The following is a 13,055-nucleotide window of genomic DNA, read 5'->3' as shown; positions in this document are numbered from 1 at the left end:
AGTTGGAATTGATTGATTGAACTTTTTAGTCCCACCCAGTCTGCCGTTACCACCACTGCCACACCCACCCAATGGGCCACACCCACCCGGCACTCGACGATGCATAAGTGGGTTTTGGGTTGCAGTTTGGGCACTCAGTCTCTAAAAGGTTCGCCATCACTGCCATATAATAATAATAATAATAATAATAATAATAATAATAATAATAATAATAATAATAATAATAATAATAATAGTAAAGTTGGAAGGTACCTTGGAGGTCATCTAGTCCAACCCCCTGCTCAGGCAGGAAACCCTATACCATTTCGGACAAATGGCTGTCCAGTCTCTTCTTAAAAACCTCCAGTGTTGGAGCATTCACTGCTTCTGGAGGCAGGTTGTTCCACTGGTTAATTGTTCTCACTGTCAGGAAGTTTCTCCTTAGTTCTAGGTTGCTTCTTTCCTTGCTTAGTTTCCACCCGTTGCTTCTTGTCCTGCCTTCAGAAGCCTTGGAGAATAGCTTGACTCCCTCTTCTTTGTGGCAGCCCCTGAGATATTGGAACACTGCTATCATGTCCCCCCTCGTCCTTCTCTTCATTAAACTAGACATACCCAATTCCAGCAGCCGTTCCTTATATGCTTTAGCCTCCAGTCTCCTAATCATCTTTGTTGCCCTTCTCTGTACTCTTTCTAGAGTCTCAACGTCTTTTTTACATCGTGGTGACCAAAACTAGATGCAGTATTCCAAGTGCAGCCTTACCAAGGCATTGTAAAGTGGTATTAACCCTTCACGTGATCTTGATTCTATCCCTGTTAATGCANTGCATTTGGTTTTTCTTGCCTAAATGTAGAACCTTGCTTTTTTCACCATTGAATTTCATTTTGTTAGATAGCGCCCAGTGTTCAAGTCTGTCCAGATCCTTCTGTATCTTAAGCCTGTCTTCTGGAGTGTTGGCTATTCCTGCCAGCTTGGTGTTGTCTGCAAATTTGATGAGTTCCCCATCTATCCCCTCGTCCAAATTAATGATGAAGTTGTTGAAGAGCACTGGGCCCAGAACAGAGCCCTGCGGCACCCCACTACACACTTCCCTCCATGTAGATGCGGTTCCATTGAGGACCACACACTGAGTACGGCCGGTCAACCAGCTACGGATCCATCTGGTGGTGGTGGTGCTGTCTACCCCACATTTTTCTATCTTGTCAAGTAGTAGGTTGTGATTTACTTTATCAAATGCCTTACTGAAGTCTAAGTAAATTATGTCCACAGCATTCCTCTGATCCACTAATTTTCTCACTTGGTCAAAGAATGCAATAAGATTTGTCTGGCATGATCTATTTTTGACAAACCCATGTTGGTTCTCTTGAAACAGTTTTTAAAAGTTTTGAATTTATCTCAGAGTGTTTCTTGGCAGTTTATTTAATTTCATCATCTGCAATCTGAAGTCTTTGATCTTGAAAATATTGCTAGTTAGGAAGTTCCATGTTTTTGATTGTTTTACTTTTATAATAATTTTATTAACCATCACAATTAAAAATATAAAGAAACTAATAGAAATTAAAAAAATGAAAGAATCAAAAGAAAAAAGTGTGGAAAAGAAAAAAGTAAAGAAAGAAAAATAAGAATATAGTAAGGAAAATCTGTTACTGTACTACTATACTACTAGTATAGTTTGTAATCAGTATTTGCAATCAATATTTATTTAAATTACAGTACTATGAATTTGGAAATTAGGGTACTGATGATATTACTTTTTGTTAAGTTGCTGAATACCTGAAAATATATACTTATTTTCCAGCTAAATAAAAAATGGTTCTTCCAAAATGTTAAAATATTTACAACAGCTGAATTTTTTTAAAAAGAAAATCCTCAGGGAAATTACGCTAAATAAACATGCCAACACCTCCTTTGGACCTGAGAACTATTCTTGTTGTGTTAAACATCAAGCTACAAACACTAATCTTTATGACAGTTTCTGGAGAACTGGATCATTATCTTACAGTAGAGCTAGTAAAGAGAGTGATCAATTGATGTTACCTCTATAAAATGTTCTCCTAAATCTCAACATTTTACCAACAAATCAAATCTGGGCAAGAACATTGCATGGTTTGTAATACAAATTTCATCTGATCATTTCATCAAATTTCATCTCATTGTGTACACTTTGAGAGCAAGCAACTAAATTTCATTTTTAATGCGTGCCATTGTGCCCACAGTAAAAAATGACAATAAAGCTTATCTATCTATCTATCTATCTATCTATCTATCTATCTATCTATCTATCTATCTATCTATCTATCTATCTATCTATCTATCTATCTATCTATCTATCTATCTATCAGTAAGTTACGCTCTAGAGGTCTTCCTTTAAAAAAGTTGAACAGCAGATGACAATGATCTTTTCCCTCTACTTAGTGTCTTAAACTATAGTTTAATAGGCTGAGAATGAGCTGTGGATACATTTATTCTTCAGCCCATTGTTTCCAGTCCTATGTAGTTTAAATTCAGTTCAATATTACAATTAAAAGGAAGACCCGTACTTTAGCTTAATTCCAGGTGCTAGGCAGCATCTTAATAATAGGAACATTATGATTACTAATGTGATTGAAGATCTTAGTAAACCAACACTAAACTATCATTTTCCATCTTCAGTCAGAGAACTAGAGTAGAACACTAAAGCCAGATACAGAAAAATATGTAGAAGACTGAGCGGGCTAACAAACATTTTCAGGGATCCTTTAAATTGGGAATACTAATGAATGCCCCTTAAAATATTTCAGTCTATTCCAATGTCAAAGCATCTTGTTTTTTTTTTAGATAAAACTAACTAGGTTTACCATTAATTGTTGTGTATTTGTAGGCTTGTCCAGATTTACAGTGAGTTAGCTTCTGACCAGAAACATTATTTTAATTAGGAGCATTATCTAATGCTCTTGAGGTATGAAGCAATTAAAATGTCGAACTGAAACAAATCGTATACTAAATTAAGTCTTGTAAAATAAGTATCTTGAAATGCTGAATTCTAGGATAATACAACAATGAAATGAAATGTAAAAAAAAAGTGAGTTTTCAGTTGTATACACCAGTGAGAAATCATCTGGCCTATAAAAAGGAGAATAAAAAAGTAATGCAGTCTCCAGTGGGTGAGGTGAGTAAAATAAAGACAGCTGAACAGCACCATCTCATACATGGTTTAGTAAGAGATAGTAAGAATCGCAATCTTAATCTGGTCCCATTATATAGCAAAAAAAAAGAAAAAGCCTAAAGCTGTGAGGCATCTCCTGCAATCAATGTGTTCTTGCATTAAAAAAGCAAGATCTACATTTATACAAAAAAATGCATATAACTTAAACAACTCCACCCCATTTTTCTGTGAGCTTCTGACATAACAGGTCCACTCTATTTTTTTAAACTGCTATTAAGTCTGCAAAATGCTTTCTGTTCAAGAAACCGTTTCTTATAATGAATATGCAGTAGAAATGAATGTAAATGAATTTACATACAGTATGAAAGCCAAAATAACATCAGCTCAGTGCAACTGTGCCAATAGTTTTCCCCACAGTTATGAAAGTTCTTGGTTATGTGCTAATACTAAGAAAGAGGAACTATTATATAGTTGGCTAAGGGAACGTTGTAGAAAAATGGAGACAGCAGCATGACCTCCAAAACTCTTCTTTCCTTATTATAGGCACATCTCTCTTATAAGCTGTTCAAAGCAGGGATTTTTTTTGAAAAAGGATGAAAAGCCACTCATTAACACAAGGTTGTTCATTTGTGTGTTTGTGTGTGCATGTGTGTATTAATGAGTCTTCAGAAAGAAGCAACATTTTAACACTTTTTAAAATTTTCTTCTCTCCCAGTTTATGGAAAGCTAATCAGAAATAAAATTAAGAAGCAGCCATAAGTTCTATACAACATTGCACAATAGAAGTTCTTTGTGGCTCTCACAATACAGACTTATTTTTGGGACTTATGACTGGGTTGATTCTTTTGATTTTTTTTTTCCTGCTTACCCAATAGAGCAGTAGGGGCCAGTGTTTAAAAACAAAAGAAAACAAACCAACAAACAAAAAAGATGTTAAGCACCAGACACGCTGCTATGGTGAAGGCAAGTTATTTAGTCACATGGAAGTAAGAATTGCTTTTACCCACAGTTGTGGGTCCTGTGCTTTCAATCTTTTATCCTTAACGCTGATCGTCCAGGGTTTGCTTGTTGTTGTTGTTGTTTTAAAATACTGGCATGCTTGTGAATTCTGCCCATGCTCTGTGAGATGCTGATATGGAACTTCAATGTCTATTTGATATTGAAAAGATTTTATATTAATCTGGACACATTTGTTGAGCTTTGGAATGTGTGTACATTTTTCATATGTTCTTATCTTACTGTTGTAAAATTATTAGTGGAATTAAAAAGCATGTGGGTTGTATATGAATGCCTTTGAGTCACTCCTGACCCTTGGCAACTTCCTGGAGAAATGCATGAACTGCCTCCCCACCCACCTCCAGCTAGCAATCATCCCTGTGAGTAAAGTAAAACATTAGAACCAAACAATGTTGTTGTTCAAGCTGGGCCTATGATCGGCAAATAGGTTACAATACAAAGTTCATCAAATCTGTTGTTTAGACTTCCTAGCTAAGTCAGGTATTTACCAAAAAGAATTCCCAAAATGCTATAGGGGAGATGTATTCATTGAAAGGAATGTAGAAGAGACTAGCTGTTCTCTTTGTTTTATAACCTGTGGGCTGCGCAATCCAGATTTACTTAATCTAAAAACACTTCTGTTTTTTCCTCTCTCTTTTTGGGGGTGGGTGGGTGGAGAAATGTTTTGAAAACAGATTCTCACTTAAGAAAACTTTTCAGTGGGTGAGATCAGAATAGGATTTGCTGTTGTTTCCGACTGAAAATTGTTCTAATAGTTTCTAGAATGTTTTAAAAACCATCCCCCTAAGACAACTTTTCTGTAGTCTGACTGGTAGGAAGACCCTCAGCACACTACTTTTTCTTGAAGATGTGGAGTGAAAAGCAAGGGAGTTACAGCCAGTCCCTAATTTCTTCTGTTTTCTATGACCAGAACACTTAAAAACAGTTCAGATTTTACACCAGCAGAATACAGAATGCTCAAGTTGAATTTTATTCTATTACAGTTCAAAACAAATGGGATTTATTTTACGCAGCTACATTGGCCCCCAATATATATTTTGTTGTCTCAGACAGCTAACTTGAGCAAACCAGAGTTAAAGCATGATAGAAGACATGCTCTTGTTTGGTGCACTAGTTTATTAAATCTGGCAAAACTACTAACTTACTTCTTACTTTCTTACTCATCAAACAACATGCAGTGCAAGAGGGGACTTACTCTCCAGGAAAGATGACATGCTAACTCATTGTTCAAACCTAGTTGTTAACACATATCCTTCAATAAGAATCTGACTTGTACCTTCACTAACCCTCCAGATTACCAATAGCTAGCCGCTCACTACTCAAGATATGTATGATCAGAGGTGAGGAAAAAAGGGTGCTCCTCAGACACCAACTCATGATTATCACATTTTAGAGTAAATCACTGGTCACATCACTTAGCTGGCATACAGTATAGGACTTGCAGTCATGCATACCTGAGTGAGGCATCCTACATGAAGACCTGATAGTAATCATCTGAGTGATCCACGCTGAAACTCTCCAGCCATGTTACTACCTAAAGAATGCACCCCAGAGCCTCTATAGCCATAACACCACTTGACCTAATATAGGATTCAGATACTATTGCCTTTGATATCTGGCTCTATCACAACTACCTCCATTCTAGAGGAGTGATGCAGTGGTTAAAGAGCAGTATTGCAGACAAACTCTGCCTGGAGTTCGATCCTTCAAGGTCGACTCAGCTTTCTATTCTTCCGAGGTCATGAAGATCCAGATTGCTGGGAGCAATATGCAAATAATGCTTTTACATTGTAAACTGCCCAGGGAATGCTGTTAAAGGGCTATCGGGCGGTGTATAAGCCTAAAATGTTATTGCTATTGCTATACTTCAACCAAGGTTTTGATGGCTGTCAATCATGGGTCAGTGAGGGTATGTTTATCCTGAGCCTATCCATCAGTGCTTCCCAAATGTTTTCCTTCATTACCCAAAACTGCTTATCAGAAAGTCCTTTTTATCACTTACCAGAAAAGTCTTATTTAAATGTCCCTGTTGGGATTGGGTAATGGATTCATGTATCATTAACCAAAGAAAAACCACTTTTACTTAATTTTGGGAGGTTTGGGAGAAGTACTACTATTATAAACACTAGACACAGCACATACTGTACTGCGTTTGTGGGTAAATCCAGGAGCATAAGGCTTGTTCCAAATTCAACAGACTGAGCAAGGCTCTGCTCTCTGAGGAGTCAATGTGGCTGAAATAGAGCTAGTGAAGGGATTGACTCCTTGGAATTCCTCTCCAAGTTAAGGAAAGAATAAGGATCACCCGTGTTTGGTTCTATACAGAAACTCCCTACGAAGAGATCATGAAACAACCTACATGAACCAGTCTTCATCAGCAGGTTTGAGAGGTCTGGGGATTGGGGGAACTGTGCCTAAGCCACAGTTCGTCACTTTTTAGAGAAATAGTGGGTTCGCCTACTGTACTTTCTCTCTTAACTACTTTAGGAAGCTGCATGTTACAGATTTCTTTGGAGTTAAGAACCTTCAGAAAGGCAAGTGTATTACATCACTGGGAAAAACCTTCTATCCTGGATGAAAGAAACTCCAATGCAAAAGGAGGAATAGAATGTGGATCTTGGAAAGTTAAGGGGCCAGATGTACTTGAAAGAATATTTCCTGCAGAGTGTTTACATATTTATAAAATAACATATATAGTACAGCAGATGATATAGGAGAATAACCGAGACAGATTTGAATGTGGATTTGGAGTTTTAAAAAAATGCTGCTTACAAAAGTGGTATGGTAAAATATGCTGTGGATCTGAAAGTGGATTGTAAAATGTTCCGTGTATAAGAGTGATATGGAAAACAACACCAAAATCGATTTACAAATGAAACAGTCGATGTCTTCATAATTAAAGTGGACATACAAATAATAAATCAGAAGAGTGAGCTGGAAAGCCACCTTATCTGGGATTTACAAAAGGAATATGAGAAACCAAGGAAACTCTTTCTGAGATGAGACAAAGAGAAACTTCTGAAGCTGTTCTTGAAAGGGGATAAAGGGAAAATGATAAGGAATCAGCTTGTGGGACATTATTTCATGGGACAAAAGATAGAACTTTTAAAAAAAAATAGAAAGGTTTATAAAGTGAATCTGTTTATATATATATATATATGCTATGATTTCTGATTATTTATAATGGGATTTCAGCTTGACCGAGACTGAATCGTGAGGAAGCTATTTTTTAAAACTGATGTACAAGACAAGGTGTTAGGTTATCCAGATTGTTTATACTTTCCTGGAGAAAGGGGGAGTCATCTTTTATATATTTTCTTTTTCTTTTCATTTTTCCTATCTCTTTTCACTTTTTTACTTTTTATATTTTCTTTAGCTTAGATTTTTTATCTTTGTATTTGTAAACCTTAATAAAGTTATTGTAAAAAAAGCAAACTCAATGTTTCCCAAGGCAGTGTGTATTACTTCTCATACTGGGCTAATAAAAGAGCTGAAAGTTATCAAAAGAGGGAACTGATGCAACCTTTCATGTCTTCATAAATAAGACATAGAGGTTTTAGCTTTAGACCCCCAAAAATGGGAAGAAAACAAAACAAACATTTGTAAACAGAGTACTGGTTGCAATGGTGTTGTAACCTTAATCTTCCTTCTACTAAATCAGTGTTTCTCAACCTTGACAATTTTAAGGCATGTGGACTTCAACTCCCAGAATTCCACAGCCAGCAATGCTGGCTGTGGAATTCTGGGAGTTGAAGTCCACATGCCTTAAAATTGTCAAGGTTGAGAAACACTGTACTAAATATTATTAAGCAAAGTTCTTGTTCTATGAATTAACTGTTGCCTGTTTATAAACTGCAAAGAAAGAGGTCTGACAAGCTGGTAAACACTTGAGATCATTCAGCTTTTGTTACATTACTATATGGAACACTTGACACCCCATATATGTTATTCCATAAGAACTCCATGGAGAGCTTTTATTTTGTGCACAACCATACACAATAGTTGGAGAAACTCTCTCTGACATTGTACTTTCAAAATTGTGGGAACAGTGTCTAAATAATGTGGAGGGCATCAGATTGGGGAATACTACAATAGAGATTGGGTCTAGTGAAGCATTATGTCCAAACAGATCAGAAAGGAAAAGTAATCATCTTCATCAATTTGAATTGCTAGATCTGTTGGAATTTCTCTTTTTCAGATCTCATCACCTCCTTCTCTTGCCCATTAGAACTATTTACATTTGTGATATTTCTATAGGTTCGATCACAGATAGACACCCACCTCTGGCTGTGGCTTTTACGTTTGCAATGGTAGATTTAACATTTCTGCTTACTTCAGTTTGGGAAAGGGCTTTTTTAAACATATCAGGTCAAGTTTAGGCTTACACTGTAATTTTTAATAGTATAAAAAAATTGAGACAGAGCTGGAAAGCAGGGGGGTCCAGTTCTGAGATTTCAATTGACTAAAACCTGGATTATCACGAGAGTACATTCTTTTACTGACAAAAGGAGAACAGCAGCATTTCAAACATCTTGCACTAGAACGTTTTTAGTCACTGAAGTAATCCTTAAATCTGAATACAACACGCCAATTAAAAAGTGAATAATTGTTAAGTATATACATTCTGTTATTCATCTTAGAACAAAATGGCTCCTTAACACCGGACTCCCTTTCTCATTCTCACATGTTTAATGTAAACATCAGGAAAGATTCAAATTCAAACAGTTCTAACAGCAAGTTTAGAAGTACTCTGGTAATTCCATTGTTTAGTTTGTTTCCAGGAAGTCTTGCATTCTGTCCTTGTTTCCAGATTTTATTTATTTATTTGATTTGTATCCTGCCTTTACTATTGTTTATAAATAACTCAAGGCAGCAAACATATCCAGCTTACCTTTCTCCTCCTATTTTCTCCACAACAACAATCCTGTGAGGTGGTTTGGACTGAGAGTGTGTGCCCAAAGTCATCCAGCCAGATTACTTTGGTAACCCAAGGAAACTGTCATATATATCATCAGGCCAAAATTTTAAAGACATGTACAAAAAGGAGGAGCCCACTGATTGAAGTACTTTTTGGTAAAACAGAAACAGAGTCAATTACTATTAGGAAAATGTTTGATGAGGTAAAAAGAAAAATCCTACACAGAACAAGATTAAGCACCAGTGAGACCAATTAATGGAATGTAAATTAGGTTCTTAATCCTTTCCCTTTTAAGAAAAAAAAATCACAGTGCTGAACTTCTAAACACCTTTTAATTTGCCCTTGCTCTTTAGACAAGATGAAATACATCACATAGCTAGGAACTGATACTTAAAAGAAAAAAAAGGTTGAGACTGAGTTCACAGGGACACAGAGACATCCAAGAAAATAAGGTCTGGGAGCCGAACTTGCCAAACGTTTTGTTAGCTAGCTGAAATAAATGGGGTCTGTGCAAAGAATGTCCCTTTAGCAGCTCAGAATGAACTTCAGGCCTGGGTTCCATTTTGTCTTTTATAAATGTAAGGCGTTCAGTGTTATAGTGAACTGACAATTTTAAATAACTACACTTTAAAAAACAAGTACAGCATTGATGTTAATGTGTGAAAAGGTCCCAACCCCCAGGAGCCAGAATTCCCACAATTGTCCACTGTGGTAACAGGATATAATTGCTTACTTACTTGGCAGCAAACTTTACCATCTGCTTACTTGCATGGTCTCCCACAGCCACTAAAGCCTGGATGTTAAACTGCTGCTGACGTATGACTAAGAAACACTGTTTTCCTGAAAAGAAAGACGAAGAAACAATGCAAGTGTTTCCAGGACAAATTACATGGAAAGTTTCTGAATGAATTTAAAAAAAAAAAATGGTTTATTCTTGTAATGTCAGGCCAGGCTTTAGACGTATAAAGCAAAGTACAATCACAGACATGTACTGCATAGTCTTCGCTGTGTTTTTTTCCACCACAATAACAGATTTATTTTCTTATTTTTGTTAAAGAAATTATTCTTCAGGAAAAAAATATCAGGTGATATAAGCTCACACTTACCCTTGGCTAAGTGATAAAAATAATATGATGTAAAGAATAATGTAGTTACTTATGTGTTAAGATGTGAAAAATTTTAGATGAAGATACATAACCAAGGCAATACCTCCAGATCTAAGGTAACTAAGGTTCAAAGCAGAATAGGTTGGTTCTGAGGTTTCCAATCCGCTTCAGTGGTTTTACCTTTTTGACTTAATTTGGCATGTTCAAAGCACTTAATAAATAACATCACTGAACAAAAGACAGACACTGAACAGATACTTTTTCAGTTACTTCTTGAATCCAGAGTTAAGCAACCTGATGCCTTGTAGATATTTTAAACCACAATTAGAACTGAAGTGTAAACTATTTGAAGGCTACGGGTTGCAGATTCATGTCTCATTCTTTGCTAGACTATCATTTACTTGAGGTAGAGCGGTAGCAGTAGCCATGCCAAACAAAGCCTCCAGAGTTGGCTTTTCTGTAGGTTCTCTTGTATCCAATATTGGATGAGCATTTATCACTTTAATTTGGCTATTCCAAGATGTCACAAATGAAATTCAGCATCTGTTGTTCTGCCTTCTCCAACTCATCGACTATTTCCCTTCCTGGTTGCCCAGTACAGAAGTGGCATAACTGTAAATCAAGCTCTATCAGCAGGTAGACTAATCTGGATTGGTTGTCAGGTTAAAAATACTCTAATCTTTCTCTTACCAATGTCTCTTTTGACAGATTTGGTTTCAGAAAGGAATCTTGGCATATGGCACACTTATTTCAAGTAATAGTAATAAATAAAGATTACAAACAAAAAAAGATGAAATCAAGTGTTTAACATGTATCAACCACAGCAAATGAACATTTTATGAAGAAAAAAATGAAACCATATAATTAGTGGATGTAGCAACATTGCTCAAACAACATCTTGACAGAATAGTCACAATGTTTCTTGGGCATCTGTACAAAAATATAAAGTTACACATTTCCTGAAGGTAATATGACCACAAAATTGAGCAAGCAGTTGAAAATTATGCTAAAGTTTTGTGAGATTTTCTGATCACTTGATATAACAATAATTAAAAAGAGTAATTGTGTAGATGTAGCTAAATCTGGGAACAAAAAAATAAAGGAAAAAAGAATTGGAAAAATATGAAATATAGAGATTTAACATTCAAAATACGTAGATTATGGGGAAAAATTGCAGTCATTCCTATAGTTATTGGCACTGGGTGGAATTAAAAGAGATTAAACATATTTTACAAGAATATTTCTACTGTATCAGCTACATATTTGCAAAATAATAATAATAATGATAGGGACATGTTATATCTTATAATATTACTTGGATAATTCCTAGATTCGTGGTGAGAACTCAAATTTTCAAAGAATACCGGCCAAAAATGTGATTCTTTATGTCTTTCATTGTGCTATGTTATTTCTTGATGAATAATAACACTTGACAGAATAACAATATAAATAATGTTTTGATGCCTGTTAATGCCTTATTGTAAGTTAGCTTCCTCTCACAACAGAACAGATATTGTACTAAAAGGAGCTTCTAAAATTCATTTTAGTTAATTTTTAAATATGAATTAATGCCTACTTCATAATATATTTTTGAATATATTTTATTCAAAACATTAAAATACAAATTGCAAAAAAGAAAAAAAGAAAATTCTAAAACAAAGCAAAACTAGGCAAGACATAAAATGTGAATAAAAGAAAAAACAAACATACACAATTGTCTCCCCTAGTTGAATACTGATAAATGTATTTTAAGAGTAATAGTTTCCTCCCCTTGTGAAAAAGGCCCCGTTTATGAATTTCTATGACTCTGTTTATCCAACCCATTTGACCCGGCATCTATCTACTATATAGAAATAATATAGAAACATATGAAAAGAAACATTTGTTCAGATACTGTAAAATCAAAATTATGAAGAAATCTGTAAATCAATACAAGAGCTTTGAATTGGGCCTAAAACATACTGGGAGCTAATGAATAATATTACTAGCATAATCATAAATATTAAGTCCAGTTGTATTTAATAACAATTGAAGTTTCCAGACAGCATTTATAGAAGATTCACAAATAACACAGTACAATAATCTAACTGAAAGTATATGAGAGTATGGATTATTGCAGTGAAGTGTTCTGTATCAGACAGAATTATATCCGGGATTTCACCCCAAGAAATTTTGTGCCACAGAGATCACTTCTATGGCAGCTTTTGCTAACATCCACCACATTCCCTTTCTGAAACAATTCTATTCAATGGAATGTGGTGGTACAGAATGGAATATTCTTTCAGAATAGTGAACTAAACTATATTCAATCCTATAGCATTTAAATTGCATTATATTATATAATTCTCCACTGTCTCCAATATACTATAATATCTACTGAAGGATGTTATGAGGGAGCAATTGTGAAGAAAATAAAAAAAAATCAGCACAATAAAAAATGCTTATGATGTCTATTTTATGACTTTGAATCGGACAGAACAGGATTTTATTGACCTGTTTACACTTCCCCTAAACAAGTAATTACGATTTTTATATGGAGCCACCTTGGGGAAACCAACCGGAAGCTGTTAAGACAGTAACAGGTGCAGAGGTACGCATTGAGACTAGGGAGGCATGAAAGACTGGCTCCTCTTGACTCCCTGGGGTATAAGAGAGAGAGGGAACAAGAAACCCAGGCAGACTTGCAAGCTTTTGTTATTATTGTATGTCTCAGTAAAATACAATTCTAGTCTTCCCATGGAGTCAGTTTCCAGATCTAATGTATCTAGTAGGGCTGAGAAGCAAGATGTACTCCTTGATCAAGCTTTGTTTGCTATAGTTGTTAAGTGAATCACTGCAGCTGTTAAGTTAGTAGCACAGTTGTTACGTGAATCTGGCTTCACCATTGACTTT

The 13,055-nt window shown here is 35.6% G+C and overlaps 1 protein-coding gene across 1 annotated transcript in view; it reads right to left on the bottom strand.

Annotated features, from left to right (window-relative positions):
* DARS (aspartyl-tRNA synthetase) overlaps nt 1-13,055 on the bottom strand; it is a 52,367-nt gene that overhangs the window by 25,921 nt on the left and 13,391 nt on the right. Inside the window, exon 4 of the mRNA XM_015812434.1 lies at nt 9,795-9,897. Within this exon, the coding sequence (XP_015667920.1) occupies nt 9,795-9,897 (103 nt within the window). The remainder of the gene's footprint in view (nt 1-9,794; nt 9,898-13,055) is intronic.

The sequence above is a fragment of the Protobothrops mucrosquamatus genome, unplaced genomic scaffold, assembly GCF_001527695.2.
Source record: "Protobothrops mucrosquamatus isolate PMUCROS unplaced genomic scaffold, P.Mucros_1.0 scaffold84, whole genome shotgun sequence".
NCBI lineage: Eukaryota > Metazoa > Chordata > Lepidosauria > Squamata > Viperidae > Protobothrops > Protobothrops mucrosquamatus.
The sequence above is the reverse complement of the archived record's forward strand: the minus strand, read 5'-3'. Positions and strand labels throughout refer to the sequence as shown.